At 41.7% G+C, this 16010-nt stretch overlaps 1 protein-coding gene across 1 annotated transcript; it reads right to left on the bottom strand.

Moving 5' to 3' along the window:
• Window positions 1-1682: 1682 nt before the first annotated feature.
• Window positions 1683-11295, bottom strand: LOC134149771 (transcriptional repressor CTCF-like). Its single transcript, XM_062592980.1, has 8 exons — window positions 11194-11295; window positions 8804-8924; window positions 7860-8009; window positions 6267-6427; window positions 5636-5818; window positions 5065-5197; window positions 2874-3041; window positions 1683-1795 (listed from the first exon to the last, which is right to left on the bottom strand). The coding sequence occupies exons 1-8, from the start codon at window positions 11293-11295 to the stop codon at window positions 1683-1685; spliced, it is 1131 nt and encodes a 376-aa protein (XP_062448964.1).
• Between the last annotated feature and the right edge of the window lie 4715 nt (window positions 11296-16010).

The raw sequence follows: 16010 nt of genomic DNA, 5'->3' as shown, positions 1-16010 counted from the left end.
GTGACCAACTGCTGCTCTTTCTCACAGATTTCCATGACCTTGTTAGTTACTTATTTGTATCCCGCTTAACACAGCGGTATTGTTCTAGGCACTAAAAAGTTACAGCACTAGACTATTCTCACCGAGTAGCAGGTGGTAGAGATACAAAAGTTGCAACACGGACCATTCCCATCAAGTATCAGGTAGTATGGATACACCTGGGAACAGCACAAACTGCTGCTTATGGGAGCTTGTACAGTAGTGCTGGTGTGGACCAAGGCAGGTCTCTGCTAGAATGCATGTAAGACTTCCTCAGGGAACCATTACAGACCACTACTTAAAACAAAGCAGCATTGCAACATTTTTCATGCTCCCCTTTTCAGTAGTGGGTTAAACCACAGGTTTTAAGAGATCACGGTACTCCTCTTTTCCCATCATGTTTGTAACATGAGGAGGGACAGCGCTCACTGCAACCCACCTGGCACACGGTGGTGCTACAGCACAAGTCCTGGACTGTGCACAGACAGGAGGGGACTGAGACAGTCATCTGCAACAGCAGTTGTTACCACACTTTTTATTCCATCAGTACTGACGCATGTTGTAGAAAAGCACAGTGCCTGAAGACAGCTTAGTTCCCTTCCACAAAGCCTCTCTTGCTCTAGGCTCATGCAAATGGTGTTTCCTTCGGAGCAGTGTCTCCATCTGAAGCATCTCTTACAGTTTCTGATGACACAAACTCCTTGTCCAGCTGAGAATCCACCCTCCTCTGCAGCCAGATCTGGCTCATCCTTGCCAGAAAGGCCTTGCATTTTCATCTTCCACCTGCTGAAGCAACCTTCCATCCTGCTCAGGATTTCACAAACTGACCGCTAGACACACTTTTTTTTCCCCTCTCCAAGTTCAAAGGAACCAGAGACACCTAGCCAACCTAACATCTACTGAAAATTATGTCTAGCAACTGCTTTTTTGTGCTTTTAAGGAATTTCTTTCTAAGGAGTACTATTATGTCATTTGCAGTGACTTCCATTCCGAAGTTAGTAACTAACCAGAACTTACACAGTTTGAAGTTATCCAACCGCTTTACTCAATCAGCAGTTGGAGCATGCCAAAAGTACTGTGTGCAGCCGACTTGGAAAACCGGAACTAGTCGGTGGGGAAAAGCAAAAACATTTTAAAAGTCTAGAACCCTCTCAAGTCTGCATTTACAGTTACAAACACTACTGAGAAAAGGAGGCTCAAGGACTCTGGGAACTGGAAGTCCGGAGTGCTTTACCATGTACTCTAGTCAAGGCTTCCACTTTTGTTTATTAAAACTTGTTGCATGTAAACACTGTCCTTGGACCAGCTTTACAATGCAGCTCAGAGCAAAACTAATCAAGCATCTCATAGGAAACCCTGAAGGACTCCAAAATATTTCCTAACGTTCCATGATCCTGTAATGCTAACATAAAACAGCAAGTTCTAGTTAAATCACATTCCAACGTCATTTTAAGTTTTATTTCCCAGTAAGTTTGGTAAAATGGTCTAAAATGATGCATTTCCCAAAGCCAAGAAAAAAGGTAAAAGGAAAAACAGATCTGAGCCACTTAAACACAGCCTAGGTCAGTTCAGCCAGCCAGTATAGTCGTCTTCCATCACCGGTCCATCATGCTGAGAATCATCTCAGGAGTGAGGTCTCCACTGGGAGCTTCCACTACAGCAGATTAAGCTTCTTCTTCTTCCTCTACTGTTTCTGCATCAGGTTCTTTCTTTACTTCAACTATAGTATTTTCAATTTCACCAGTGTTCTGGTCTTCAACCTGAATGATTGCTGCAGCTAGAAAGGCAAAAAAGAAAGGGGATGGGGAGAAGGAAGAAAATGACAGATTTTTACTGGTTCCAGGGCTGGCATGCACCTCCCTCAGATGACTTTTTCAGTAGATACTTAGACTTTTGCATAGAAAGGAAAGGAGGGGCTCCCAATAAGGACACATTCCCACCTCAGGGCAGAATAATTCAGCCTGCCTCTCATTGCTCCCTGGCTCCTGTGTGAAGATGTTTTAGCAGCAAATTTCAAAAGATATATAGGAATATATGAGACAGTATTTAAGCAATTTTTACAGAGTAATCAGGTAAGACTATCAATATACAGGTGCACCTCAAATCAGCTCCTCTGCACTTAGAGTAAGGCAAAGTTTCAGTCAGATTCAGAGTCCACAGTGACACTAGTGAATGTAGTCAATGTAAAATGCTTCTGCAGGCTGTAAGCCTAGGAAGGACATGTGCTGTATTTGGAGCACTGATCAAACAGCCAAGCCACCAGGCAGCATTCACCCCTTGAAGGACGAGCTGCTTCCTGCACTTTCTAAAATTTTACTTAGACTTTGTATAGCTATTGATTTCTATGCTTAAGAAGAAACCTCTGTGGAGTTGCAACTACGCAATATTTATGCTATGCTCCAAACTACAGGTGTGAAGCATGTTTGCTTGTAGTAATATTTGCAAAAGTCTACATGCATAAAATACTATGGTGGTTCTTGTAACAGTTTCTTTAACAGCAAGTGCAACATGAGCAGACACCCAGCAACTGGGACCAAAAAAAAAAAAAAAAAAAAAAAGAAAAGAAAGAAAGTTTGCACACACACTTATTAACTGGAATGTTATCAAAGAAAGAAAAACAAATACTGTCATCTCCTTTTTGCATGATCTGAAACAGGCACGTTCCCTAACAACCAGGAAATGCTTGCAACAAGCATCATGCACAAGGAAGATCATAGCAAGCTAGAGAAAAGTGCAGCTATTTACTTTTTAAATAAGCTCACTTGAGGGCAGGAGTTCTCTGATGAGAGCTGCCAAATCCAAGGAAGATGCAGTTCAAACAAGCATTGTAACGTAAGCTTCAAGTAGTGACTTACGCTGGGATTGTTTTGGTTGGGTGGCAGCTTTGCCTGGTGGTCTTCCTCTTAGTTTCTTACTAGGAGGTGGTGCAGGAGCCTCTTGCTCAACTTCTGGTTCAGCCTCAATTTCTACTGCTGTCTCCTCTTCATCTTCATTATCGTCCAAATCTGGTTCAGCACTTTCCTCTAGGAAAAAAGAAAAAAAAAATCCTCGAAGAAGTGCATTAAGCAAGTCTTTAGTTTAAAGAGGTTAAACACATTCACCTACAGAGCCATTACTTAATCCTCAACTGAAGGGAGCTGGCCCTGGTAACAGAGAAGGCGAATGAGGCCTTTGCTAAGAACCTAGTGGCACAGAGTCAGTTGGTTACTCCTACATTAAAGGGAACAAACTGCCATTCAGAAAGGGAAAGAAAACATGATTTCACTTGGTGGCAGTGACTTCAATACCTCTATGAAACTCTCCAGAAGTCAAGAGTGATCCAACAGTAAGTCTCCTAGCCCTCAAGAAACAGCAGCACTGTACTTATCTTTTTCTGTAACGTAGATCAGCAACTGGGGTAGCAGTTCCTGAACACCGCAACTAGTGTTCAGGACCTCAATGTCAAGTTGAAAACAGTAAAGACACATGGAACTGGGGAGGTCTTAAGCATCACAGTTGAACACAGCTTTGCAGACACCTTGCCATGCTTTCTAGGATCATCAACATACCATAGATCATCAATCAGTGACCAAGAGCATCTTCTCCAAGACCTCTCTTTATGAGGTAGAACAGCCTATTTTACGAGGCCCTGTCCACCAACTGATTTATGATAGCACCTCCCCTCCATGCCAGCTAACTGCATTTCTTAGAAACTGATTCCAGTCCAATGGTGCTCATGACAAGTTTTAACTTCTTGCAATTTTTTTGTGGTTTATTGAGCTAAAGGCGCAAAGTTTTATACTTCAGGACATCCCTGAAATTACCAGTTAGCACCATCAATGTGCCCAGAATACTCCATGCAAAACCAAATCAGACAATAAAATAAAAAATAAAAGATGTCAAGGGGAACAGACTGTCAGAAGGGTAAAATGACTGCCCCAGAATGTCTAAGCATGTCCACTGCACAGAAGAGTAGCTTATCTTCCTCATGAAGAGGTGAGCCATTGCATGAGGCATACTTCCATTTATCTGAGGGGGAAGAATGAACTGTAGAGATTTCATTTTCTTAGAAGCAGCAATAATGGCTCTAATACTTTTCAGTTAAGAGAGACACCCAAAAAATATCCAAGCTGCACAACTGTTGACCAGGGTGTGATAAAAATGATTACTATCAAGTGAAAAATACCTTCAAAAAGGTGGCCATTGGTCTTTGGGATTCCACAAAGATGAGGCGTCATAACACATACCAGGCCTCAACTTCAAATCTCACAAGTAAATTAAGACAGAAAACAGAAAGCAGCCAAACATACCAGGGTTAACTATACGCTGCCATCTTATGGGTGCATTTCTGGCTTGAAAAAAGATCAGTTCAACATCCCAGAAAGACTGCAAATACTCTGGATATGATGTGCTTTCTTCCCCCTCAGTCAGATTATGCTGAACGGATTGATTTTATTGCCACAAGATCCCACATTAGCATCTCTTTGTTCTGTGCACTACTGCTTTCCAGACATTTCCTCATGTCTGTAAGCACCTACTTCCTTATGTACAAGGAGGTATGCATGTGCTGCGCTATTGTACGCAGTCATTCAAAGACAAATTTCTTTTATTGAACTTTTCAGGTCCTACCTTTTTAGAGCTTCTTCATATTTTCCTCAGATCTCAACTTTTATCAACTAACAGTCTGTCTACTTCAGCAGCTGACAGGCCAAAGCAGGGGACAACATGACTTTAGTACTGGAAAAATGTATCAGACAGTGTACTAACACTCAGAAGAGCATGCAAGACAGACAACTGCAGTCTAGGCAAAGGGTAACAGACACAGCACTTTTTTCCCCAACTACTGAGTCTCGGAAGAGGTCCAGGACAGCCGAATTCACACCATCCTTCCTAAACACACACAGTCCTCTATGTACATACATACACGATCATTTTTTTTCCCCTTATCGAGTACATAAAAGCCTTTCAGGTACCAAACCAAACCTGCAGAACTGGCAAACAGCTAACAAAGAAACAATGAATCACAAGCCTGTAATGCTAAGAAGGTACTGAGCTGAATCTTACCACTGTCAGAGGAATCTTCTTTCTTAGAGCGCATTTTTCTCTTTCTGCCACGTTTGCCCTTCTTTGTCTCTCCTCCATTCTCTCCTTCCCCATCATCTGGGCCAGAACAATTATCAGCATGTCTGGCCATTGTGTTCTGTTCAGAATGGGGAAAAAACAAAACAAAACAAAAAAAAAAAAAAAACCAACACACATTGAAATCAAGATCAGATATTCTGGCCCTGTGTTTACACAGACATTTCTGACTGCTTGTCTCTTTTTCCTCTTTGTAATGGAAAAATATTTACCAAATATAGGTAAATTTCACTAACTTCTACTCATAAAGTTGAGTTTTCCTACTGCTCATGATGCTACTGCTAGCACATGCCAGTATCAGTATCAATACCAGAGCCTCTTCTCAGAGAGCAGCAAGTGCCACCTTTTAAAAGATCAGTGTTGTGCCTTGTGCCCCAGCCACCCTTTTCTTTGAGTAACAGGGCTCCTCCTTTCCAAAACCCCCATTCAGCCAAAAAGCACAACTCAAAATGTATTTATACACACACACACACACACACACACACACACACTCCCTTACCCTGCGAGTGAAAGTTTTACCACACTTGGAACAGACAAATGCAGCAGGGACAAAGTTGGGATCATGGTATCGTTTGAAGTGCTTATCAAGGTGCTGTTTTTGACGGAAGGTTTTATCACAATGGCTACAGGCATAAGGCTTTTCTCCAGTATGGGTCCATTTATGCATGATCATGTGCCACTCCTGGTAGGGACAAACCAAAGAGAAAGAATAACTTGAAAACTTTCAGATGTAGACACTGAGAAATTTATTTCTGCAGGCAAGACGAGGTCAAACACTTTAGTCCAAGAAAAACACCCAGGAGAAGACGGTCCTGCCCGAGTGCAACCACACTCTGATTGATGGCATATTCGGTCCTACCTACTTCCATCCTTCAAGCAACTCTAGCTCTTTGTCAACAGATATGCCAAGGTTGTGACTTAACTCCCTTAAAAGATACTCTCCACAGGGGAGCACTTCAGCAGAAAGCAAAAGCCACTGAACTCTCCCATGCCCTTAAAATAAATAAATAAAAGTCAGAGAGCTAACACTGATTTTGAAAGTTGGTCAAACTTAACAGATAAGATTTCTTAGCTTACGTGTTTAGCTCCTGTTCGAATGCTCTTAAGGGGTGTCAGTCCCACCAGCTTACCTGCCTGCATGCATAATCACACTGGTCACACTTGAAGCGCTTCTCATTCTTGTGAGACTTTTGATGCTGTTTGAGGGCATATCGCTCATGAAACACAGCATCACAGTATCGACACTTCTTGCCCTGCTCAATGTAGGAATGCTGCTTTCGCAAATGGACACCTAGGAATGCAAGAACCAGAGCCTTTAATCACATCACGGCTATCCAAGGGTGAAAGAGCCTGGTATACAATCTCTCAGTGTCTTTCCCTCTGTATACTCTTGAGTTCAGGTGAGAAACGTAAACTGTTAATTTGAGATTCTATGAAAAAATTAATAGGCTTATAATTAACAGCAATCAGCATAATTTCTTGACAGAACTGTCTAGTCAAAAGCTTAGTAAGGTTTTTTAAAGGATTCTAGATTTGGTTAATATCAGCAATCTGTGCTGATACACTTGCATTTGATAAACTGTTTGATGATATACCACATAACTTATATTCAAAATTCACTATCTGCAAAATACAGCAGGATTCTTAGACTGTTAGTGTGTAGACTATTTCAAAAATCCATCTCAAAAACATAGCAGCCAGATCACCAATGCCCAGGACTGCTTCGGACAATCTGTAAGGATTCTCTTGGAAGACAGAGCAACATAAATTTTTGCTATTGAAGTTCATGCAACAGATGAAGTAAAGTCAAGGTAAAACACAGCACTGTCCTCAAGACACTTAAGACCACTCTGAATTGCCTGAATACAGTCAGAAGCCAGGCAATACATTGGGAAACAGGATTTTTTTGCAGGATTAGAAGTCAAAGTGACAGGACTAGAGGGTAACAGTAGCCTGCTGTAGCTTGAACAATCATTATGAAAAAAAATCTTCACAGCTATTCTGTTTTTTCCTGTTATAGATCAGTACTTGTTTGCTTCATAGACACTTGGTATCATCGTCTCAACGTGTCCTTCATTGTAGCACTTTACATCTGTTTGTTATGAAGGAGAACCTACCTTCCCGTTATCTGGTTGATATTTTGCTTACAGACAGAATTATGCCAAATCTCAGCCTTTTCTTCACTTGAAGATTATCTTCAATTGCTCTGGGAGTAGTACTATTTTTCACCTTCTTGTATATCATAAAAGAGAGCTTGCCTACTAGAATCATGGGGAACTGCTCACCAGGTCAACACTCTCCTACTGCAAGGACTCAGGGCTTTTGTGACAACTCAGTCTCTCCTATCCTGTCTGTGGCACACAGCTCCACTTCCTGAAAAATGAAATTGTTTAGGCTAATTCAAGCCTTTCAGCTTGATGAAGATATATCTGGGTGATAATTAATGGCCTCCAATACATAGGAGGTCACGCCAAATGACCTTCCAATTTCTCGGACCTTAAGTCGTACAGCATGCAGCAGTTACTGTAAGCTAAAAGGCTAAAAGTAGGTATTACCAGCCACACTTCTAAGCCTGTGCTTCATTTTGTGCAGTTACTGGATTTACTAGGTTAAAGCGGGGGGAAGACAGCTGATGGGTTACATGAACTCTAATTTTGGGAAGGCATGTTTTGTGTAGCCTTCTGCAGTAACTTCGCTAATGGCCACGTTGCCAAGATACATACCCAAGTCCCTCTTTCTTGCTATAACAGTATCACAGTGAGGACAGTGAAATTTGGCCACATTCTCCATATGTTTCTGTAAAATGTGCATCTTCATGGTACCACTCCGAGCGAAGCGAGCATGGCAGATGTAACATTCATATGGCTTCTCTCCTACAGTAACGGAAGGAAAAAAAGTAGCACAAGCACTTTTATTAACAAGAAATCTAATCAAAAAGCCCTAAAATAAAATAACTCCCCAGAAACCAGCAAACAGCTCAATGATGTTTCTTTCTCTAGAAGTTTTAGTTCCCGTAAATATCTTTCTACAACACAAGGACAAAACAAATTCACTCTTGAGCAAATGAGTTAATTATTAGTTCTTACAATGAGAAACACATTCAAGACCTACATGCAAGATGCTGGAACACTGTGAACATCAAATTTGAGATTTTCTTTTGAATGCTCATACATACAAGCACATTTCTGTCATTAAATTTTAGCAGCCTCATCAGTTTAGCACTCCAGCAGTGTTCCATGCTAGAAAAAAAAGTCCTATTTCTATCACAGAAAAGACTAAGGATCTTCACAAACTGCATCCAGACACTGTTGCAATTACACTCAAGAATGAAACTAAAAATGGCTATAACCTTCAGTGGGAAGTAAAACATCAATAAAGAAGATATTGCTCATCTTCATACTGAAAAAGGGCCTGTATTCTGTCACCTCACAGTGAAGGCAAAAATCAGAATCCTCCAGCACATTTCTCAGTGCAATTACTAGTGTCAGTTTATGAATTTATTAATGTTGATAAACAGTGCATTCTCTTCAGCTACAGACTTCATGATAATTTTACATTAAACTTGAATACTTCATTTTGCTGACTCCGAGCATGAGCACCATTATGCACTGTCCCAGCACTCAGACACCAGCACACAGACAACGTGCTAAAAGCATGACATCAGTACCAGAGTGGGTCCTCATGTGCCCCTTCAGCGTGTAAGTATCCCTGCTGGCATAGCTGCACAAGCTGCACTGGAACGGACGCTCTCCAGTGTGAGAACGAATGTGGCATTTCAGTTTGGCAACCTGAAAGCCAAGAGCAAGACTGGAGTTAGTAAGCATGAATAGGTAAGATTTCCAAAGTAAAAGAAATCAGTCAAAAATTTTGTTACAGTAACATTTTGTTTCAGTAGCAAGGTTAAAAATAATACAACCAACCAACCAACCTGTTTCAGTGCCAGTCTTGCACTGCCATGTAACCACTCATACTCCCTTTCCCACTCGGTTCCACCTCTCAGCTTTATTCCCAGTCTTGCTCCTACATTCAAAGCAGCCGGATTTTGTCTCCTGCACTCACCTTACTGGCATCAACCAACTCAACGTCAGAGGATAAGCTAAAATTTGAAAGCATCCTGGACAGACACAGAGAAAAAGCATTCCAGGAAAGCATGCACCCAGGAACACTGCAGATGTTCTTCCACAGGGTGCCTCCCGGGATGCCCTCCAGTTACTTTGAGGAAGAAGATAAATCAGTAACTCAATAAAAAAGCCCTAGTCCTGCAATCAAGGTGACTTAATCCCTTAACGCTCCTGCCATTATCTAGGAGGCATGAACATAGCTTAAGAATTAGCAGACATGAACGGAAAGCATTTTCTGCTTCAGTAAGAGCAAGCTGCACCAACTGCTGTCTATAAAACCCTGCAACCGGCTCATATAGGACCAACTTGCTTATTCTTTCCTAATTCATGCACTGCATTCAACACAACGCATTCAGCACTTCAAACCTCAGGGCCTGGAATTACAACACTGCAGTCACAGCTCAAGGTTTTGTTTGTTTGTTTTTTTAATAAATAAATAAATAAATAGATAAAACTTAAAAGACCCACAAAAACCCCAGCATTCCCCCCCCAAAAAAAAACCCCCAAAACATACACACACAAACTGAAACACCCACACCCAGAAAACTCAATAAATAAATAAATAAACGAAGATTAAGCACCCAGTTCAACAGCTCCACTGTAACCTTCCTCCACTGCACAGATCAGTTTTTAAAAATTTTGTTCTTGACCTTGCTCAGATTTCCTATCCCCATCTTGCAATGTAGTTTTTATTACATTTTAAAAGCTGTCCTGCAGCACAAGCAACAGTGCTGCTTAGGGCACAGGGTAGAACATTCAAGTAAGCTTTATTTCCTCAAGCAAATTAGATAACCTCTTAGAATTAGCAAAGCTGTTTTTCACTAATTTGGGAAAGCGCCATTCATTTTGGCAACAGTCACTTTATCAACAGATATGTAAGATGCAAAGTGCACATTTTAAAATTGGAGAGCATCTCTAGTCTTAAAGTACATTCTACCCAGCACATACCTGCCTCCTTCAACTCCTTTACTCATCTTAAAGGACTGCTCTTTTTAAAAAACAATGAAAACTACAGTCTCCAAAGAGGAAATGGAAATGACCTAGGGTTTTGGTGCACAAATATCCTCAAATAGGTTTCTCATCAACTGAGGAAACCCTATCACTTGCTTCCAAAAAAAACCAGACCTAATTCATTCAGAAAGCAGCTGTGCAGACGACCTCACAGCGCTAGTGGACAAGCTGACCATGAGCTAGCAATGTGCCCTGGTGGCCAGGAAGGCCAATGGTCTCCTGGGGTGCATTAGGAAGAGTGTTGCCAGCAGGTCGAGGGAGGTGATCCTGCCCCTCCACTCAGCCCTGGGGAGGACTCATCTTGAGTACTGTGTCCAGTTCTGGGCTCCCCAGTACAAGAGAGACATGGAGCTACTGGAGAGAGTCCAGCATAGGGCTATGAGGATGATCAGAGGGCTGGAGCATCTGCTCTCTGAGGAACGGCTGCGAGAGCTGGGCCTGTTTAGCCTGGGGAAGAGAAGCTTGAGGGGGGATCTTATCAGTGTGTATAAGTATCAGAAGGGAGGGCATCAAGAGGATGGGGACAAACTCTTCTCAGTTGTCCCACACAATAGCACAAGAGGCAATGGGGCAAAAACTGAACCACAGCAAGTTCTGCCTGAATGTGAGGAGGAATTTCTTCACTGTGAGAGTGACAGAGCAGTGGAAGAGGTTACCCAGAGAGGTTGTGGAGTCTCCTTCTCTGGAGATATTCAAAGCCCTCCTGGATGCAATCCTGTCTAACATGCTCTAGGTGACCCTGCTTGAGCAGGGGGGTTGGACTAGATGATCTCCAGAGGTCCCTTCCAACCTTACTGATTCTGTAATTCATAACCCATTTACTCAGAGGCTTTTCAAAAATGGTCAAGGACGAAAGTTTGTAACAGATGATGAATAAGTCTTGAAGCATACAACCATGTACTTGGCACTGTGACAATTAACATACCTCCACACTAGCATAATCACACATTGAGCATTTGAATGGTTTCTCGTGGGTGTGTTTGTAGCGGCGATGCCGAACCAACTCTCCACTGGTCACAAAGGCCATGTCGCAATCTGGGCACTTGTGAGGGCGTGTACCTAATCATTTGCAGGAAAACAGGAAGATGGGGACATTCAGATTTAGTGGCAAAAAATATGACACAGCTTCTCCCTCTCCACCCCCCCACCATGAATTAGCAAAGTTCCTTTTCTTCTGAAAGATTAGATTACAGCAGCAAATGGCACGCAGGCGTCATAGCCTTTGTATAAGCAGCCAATGGATGGAAGATACTGCTAGAGAGTGTACATGCCTTCAATGAGGGAAACAAACTCCCTTATTTTCTTATCACTTGGCTATTTGCAAATTTCAAACCATTCAGTTAGATAATGCAGAGGTATGAAAAGAAAGCTAAGAACGTGAATTACACTTTTTTGGCAGAAGGGTCAAAAGAACATTGTTTAAATTTGATGACAGTTATGAAATTACTCCTATATTAAGTTTTGTAACAGAAACTTAAGTGAGGAACAATGGAAACATGCTTTCATTCCTACATGTTTTACTGGTCCAGTTTATAACCTATTCTCTGTTTTTCTGCTCCATCTGCCTTCTGTTTAGCTGCAGCCTCACCTTACACCTTATTTTTCCATAGGAAGCAATGGCAGCACAAATCTCAGAACACAGCAAACTGAGGGCCCTAATAACACCCAAGACAATCAGAATGTTTTCTACAGCTTTAAGTAACTTCGGATCAATCCCAGAGTTAGTTTTTGTATCTATGTACAGAATGAGCTTTGCACCTAACACGGTCAGGTGAAAAATTGCTCTCACAGGGGAAGAAAAAAAAATAATAAAGAAAGAGAGCAGCATTGCATAGTTTCTTCCTTTCCAGCTTGCCCATAGAGGAAATCTGACAGATTCAGATAGACCCAACCTGCCTATAGAATAAAGACAGAGTAGATTCTATTAGAAGAATGTACACAAAGGTCCGAGTACCTGTGTGAGTGTGGAGGTGCTTCCTCAGTAATTTGACTGTCCGAAAAGCCCTGCTACAGAGATGGCACTTATGTGGTCGTTCATCAGTGTGGCTTTTCATATGACAGTCCAAGTTAGAACGACGTGAACAAGTGTAACTGCACAGCTTGCACTGGAATGTCTTTTTTACACCTAGCCATGAAGGAAGTCACTTTTATTTTTGGCAGTACCATGGTGCACCGTATTACATTAGAAGTCAGCAGGGAAAAAGAAAAATTCCTGGAGGTTAAACTACTACAAGGAACCCATTTTTTAAAAAAATCATTAAATACGACTGTAATTCCTGTTAGGAATACAGGCAGTGATTAGCTTGTCTTGAATTTTCATTAGTATGCCAGCAATTAATGTTCTTGCTCCACTCCACTCTAAAAAGGGTTTCTTAATTTACAGTTTTAAGTTTCTGGAAAGGAAAAGTCAAACATACACATTGCTGGATTTTGTGCTATCCACTCTACCCAATACGTAGCTAGGAACTCCGCCCCCCAAAAACTAATTATACCACTGGTTCCTGAATGTAAAACTTTATTGTACACAATAATCTCTTGAATATGCATTACAGCAACAAGCAGAACCTTTTCAACTGTAGTGATATGGGAATACTAATACCACAGCATCACACAAGGCAAATGAGCTCCTTTGCAAGCCTATAGACAGGAGAGAGTAGGTTTGCCCAGAAAACAGAGCTGAGAGCTCTTATACAAAACGGTAAGTGACACTGAGCATGCCTGCTTTACTCCCATTTGCATCTGCTCAATCACTTCAACTGTATTGCAAGGTGCAGTCACAACCAGTGCAGTTTAGAAATATGCTTACAAACCCACCTTTCTTTCTGATTTTTGTTGGTTTAGGTGGCTTCATGTTACCCACTACTTTTTCTGCATTGACCTCAGACAACAAACCCTCCTGTTGCTCCTCTTCAAAGTCATACACAGAGACATCCACATCTTTGCCTTCCTCAGTGTAGCGTAGCTTACTCTTTTCGTTTTTCTTTGTTTTTTTGGCTGGTGGCTGATAGTCTGGATCTTTTTGCCAATTAGGATCTTCTTGGGGCTGACGTTCACCTTGTTCCAGTGTCTCCACCTCACCATTTGCACCCACTTTCACTGCCTGGAAGCCTTCTGGTAAAGGAGGAGTGTGACAGATCATGGGCTCTCCCTCTTGCAGGCCTCCTTTGGAAACCTCATTTTCATATGCTCCCTGAAGTTCTTCCACAGAAGTGGTGGCAACAGGTACAGTCACTGGAACTGGTACTTGGACCAGCTGAAGCTCACCAAGATTTATAGGCTGCTCTTCCATATTAACAACCTGAGGTGTTCTGATCTGTGTGTCATCCACTGTAGCCTCCGTTTTCTGAGGCACTGCACCTTCCATTACTTCAGTCTTCATTTGAAGAAGTGTTGGATCCAACTGTTCCATCATAACCATCTGCACACCACTATTGACATCCTGAACTACTTCACCCCCATCTGCTTGGTTTGGTGGTATATGACAAGCATCGTCCTCCTGCCCAGCTTCACAGCGTCTTTGATAGGTTTTTCTCTCTTTTCCCTTAATAAAAGTTTCTGATTCTTCCACAATAGCTTCAACTGCCTCACCTTCCGTTTCACCTTCTTGCTGTTAAAAAAACAAACAAAAAAAATGCAGAAGAGAGAATATTGCACATCGTCTGATGTAATAATGTGCCATAATAATGGCACACACCCCACAGAAGGACAAGTGGCCTAACCGAAAACCATCAGCTCAACAGCAACAGCATACTGCAGCCAGTTATAAGAAAACAAATCCAAAACTGTAAGCATTAGTCTCTGCTAGCGTATTGTCACTGTAAATCAAGGTGATCACAGAATCCTGCCTGGAGTGAAACAGCCGCTGTACCAGTTTCATGGGAAGGAAGGAAAGCAAGGAAGAGAGATTAAGGGATATGTATGTTTCTCTTTCTCAAGGACTGCAAATCGCTAAGACAAGTGATACGGCACGACTACTCCTTATTACCAATCTATGTAAAATAAATAAGCCGAATATCAGAAGCAGTCCTGTGCTATAATCACATTATTTTTATGCCATTAGAAATCTTACCTGTAAAAAAGCTGACTCTGTAAAGCACAATATAAATCTGGACCCCCCCCCAAAAAAAAACCTCCCCCAACAACCGCACTCAAACAAAACAGCCCTTAGTCTGAGAACAGTGATTTCTCCCCCCTAAGAAAAAGCTTTGAGAATGCAAAGCAAGAATTTAAGTCTTCAAAGTTACTCTAAATTAAGTTCATATCTCATGTAAAACTCCAGCTCCAAACAACTATTTCCTCTATGTTTAGACTTCTCTGAACAACACTTGATTGGCACCTTCTCTTTAAAAAAAAAAAAAAGAAAAAGAAAAAAGAAAGAAAGAAAGAAAAAAAAAGAAAAAAGGAAGAAAAAAGAAAGAAAAAAAAACAAGGATAAGTAAATTTCTTGGGAGTATCCTGAACTTCAACCCTGTTTCCATTTATGGGCACTGCCTTGCCTCAGAAGGCAGAACACAGGATGAACTTGAGCACAGTGCCCTCTGTGGGTCAAAGGAGCCCCAGGATGCAAACATGGCTCAGTTAAAATTTTATTTCAATCTCAATGGTCTGGACTCAGAGCTACACGACTCTAGTGATTTCTCATGAAAACTAGGCTAAATCTAGCCAGGGCATCAACAGCATGTAATAATTCTAAAGCTCAGTATTTTAGCAGGTAGGTCTTAATTTTAACTCTCAGAACTTTTGTATAAAAGCACTATCTCCTTTTTGACAAATTTCTCCCCTCTTCTCTCTTGCCCCAACAACCCAGCATTATTCTCTACACAGGACTGTTTCAAAACCCCTCAAAACACTCTAAGACACCCCCAAACACCTGCCACCTTCAAAAAAACCCATCCCCATCCCCCCCCCAAAAAAATCTCACAGAACTAACTTCACCCAATCATCTTATGAAGCTTGTGATCAAATTCTAATTCCAATCCCAGGGCTGATAGGAGACATCCACATTTTCTGATTTTATCTGTTGACCTCTCAGACCAACTAATAGAACCTCTTAAAGCTATCTTTTAAACTCCGTACATTTCGTATCATGTCACTACCAGCTGTCTAAACATAGCCTTGCACATTCGTTTCTGAAATACATGGGCATATATACATAACATGAAACGTAGCTATCAGTCTTTATTAGACTTCAGAAATACAAGACATGTAATTATTATTATTTTAGAGAATACTCGCTTTTACTGTTACGGCCTTTTCTAGTATCCTGCACTACTTCTTTGAGAAAAAGATGTTCTTCTCTTTTTTCAGTCTGCTTGGACTAGGGTCACTTACTAATGTGCAGCCTTCATATTCTCTATGTTTCTTGTGGGCAGCAGCAGTCTCCAGGGGGCACCAGATACCCAGAAATACTGACATAGGGCTTCATGTGAACTCCCTGCAGGGATCCTGCTTCTCCTTTTTCTTAACACTCATCAGCTTTTCAAGTCGCAGAAAATCCATATGGACAAACAGCTGAAGAACACGAGATGATGCAAGTACTTTACACTAGCCAGCAGGCGATCAGAACGGAGCTTTGGTCTTTAGCCTGCAGCAATTGTGAAAGCGTGCCCAATTGGGCTGACACCCCTGGCCTCCAAGCGATTGACACCCAAGTCACCTCAGAGCCACAAACAGCAGACACGGCCCTGCCACTGGCCTGCACGACGCTCAGCCACAAGGCATCTCACAAGCCTGACCGTAGCA

This window comes from Rhea pennata, chromosome 21, assembly GCF_028389875.1.
Source record: "Rhea pennata isolate bPtePen1 chromosome 21, bPtePen1.pri, whole genome shotgun sequence".
In the NCBI taxonomy this organism is placed as follows: domain Eukaryota; kingdom Metazoa; phylum Chordata; class Aves; order Rheiformes; family Rheidae; genus Rhea; species Rhea pennata.
Note: the sequence above shows the minus strand (reverse complement) of the source record. Positions and strands in the feature narration are given on the sequence as shown.

Bases quoted from the DNA above. Each gene is read 5' to 3' on its own strand.
- LOC134149771 (XM_062592980.1), bottom strand. From the start codon at position 11,295: ATGGCCTTTGTGACCAGTGGAGAGTTGGTTCGGCATCGCCGCTACAAA. The intron at 5,819-6,266 runs GTAAGCTGGTGG...TGTCCCTACCAG, and splicing joins GTGATTATGCATGCAGGCAG to GAGTGGCACATGATCATGCA. The intron at 3,042-5,064 runs GTGGTAAGATTC...CTTTTTTCCTAG, and splicing joins GAAAGAAGATTCCTCTGACA to AGGAAAGTGCTGAACCAGAT.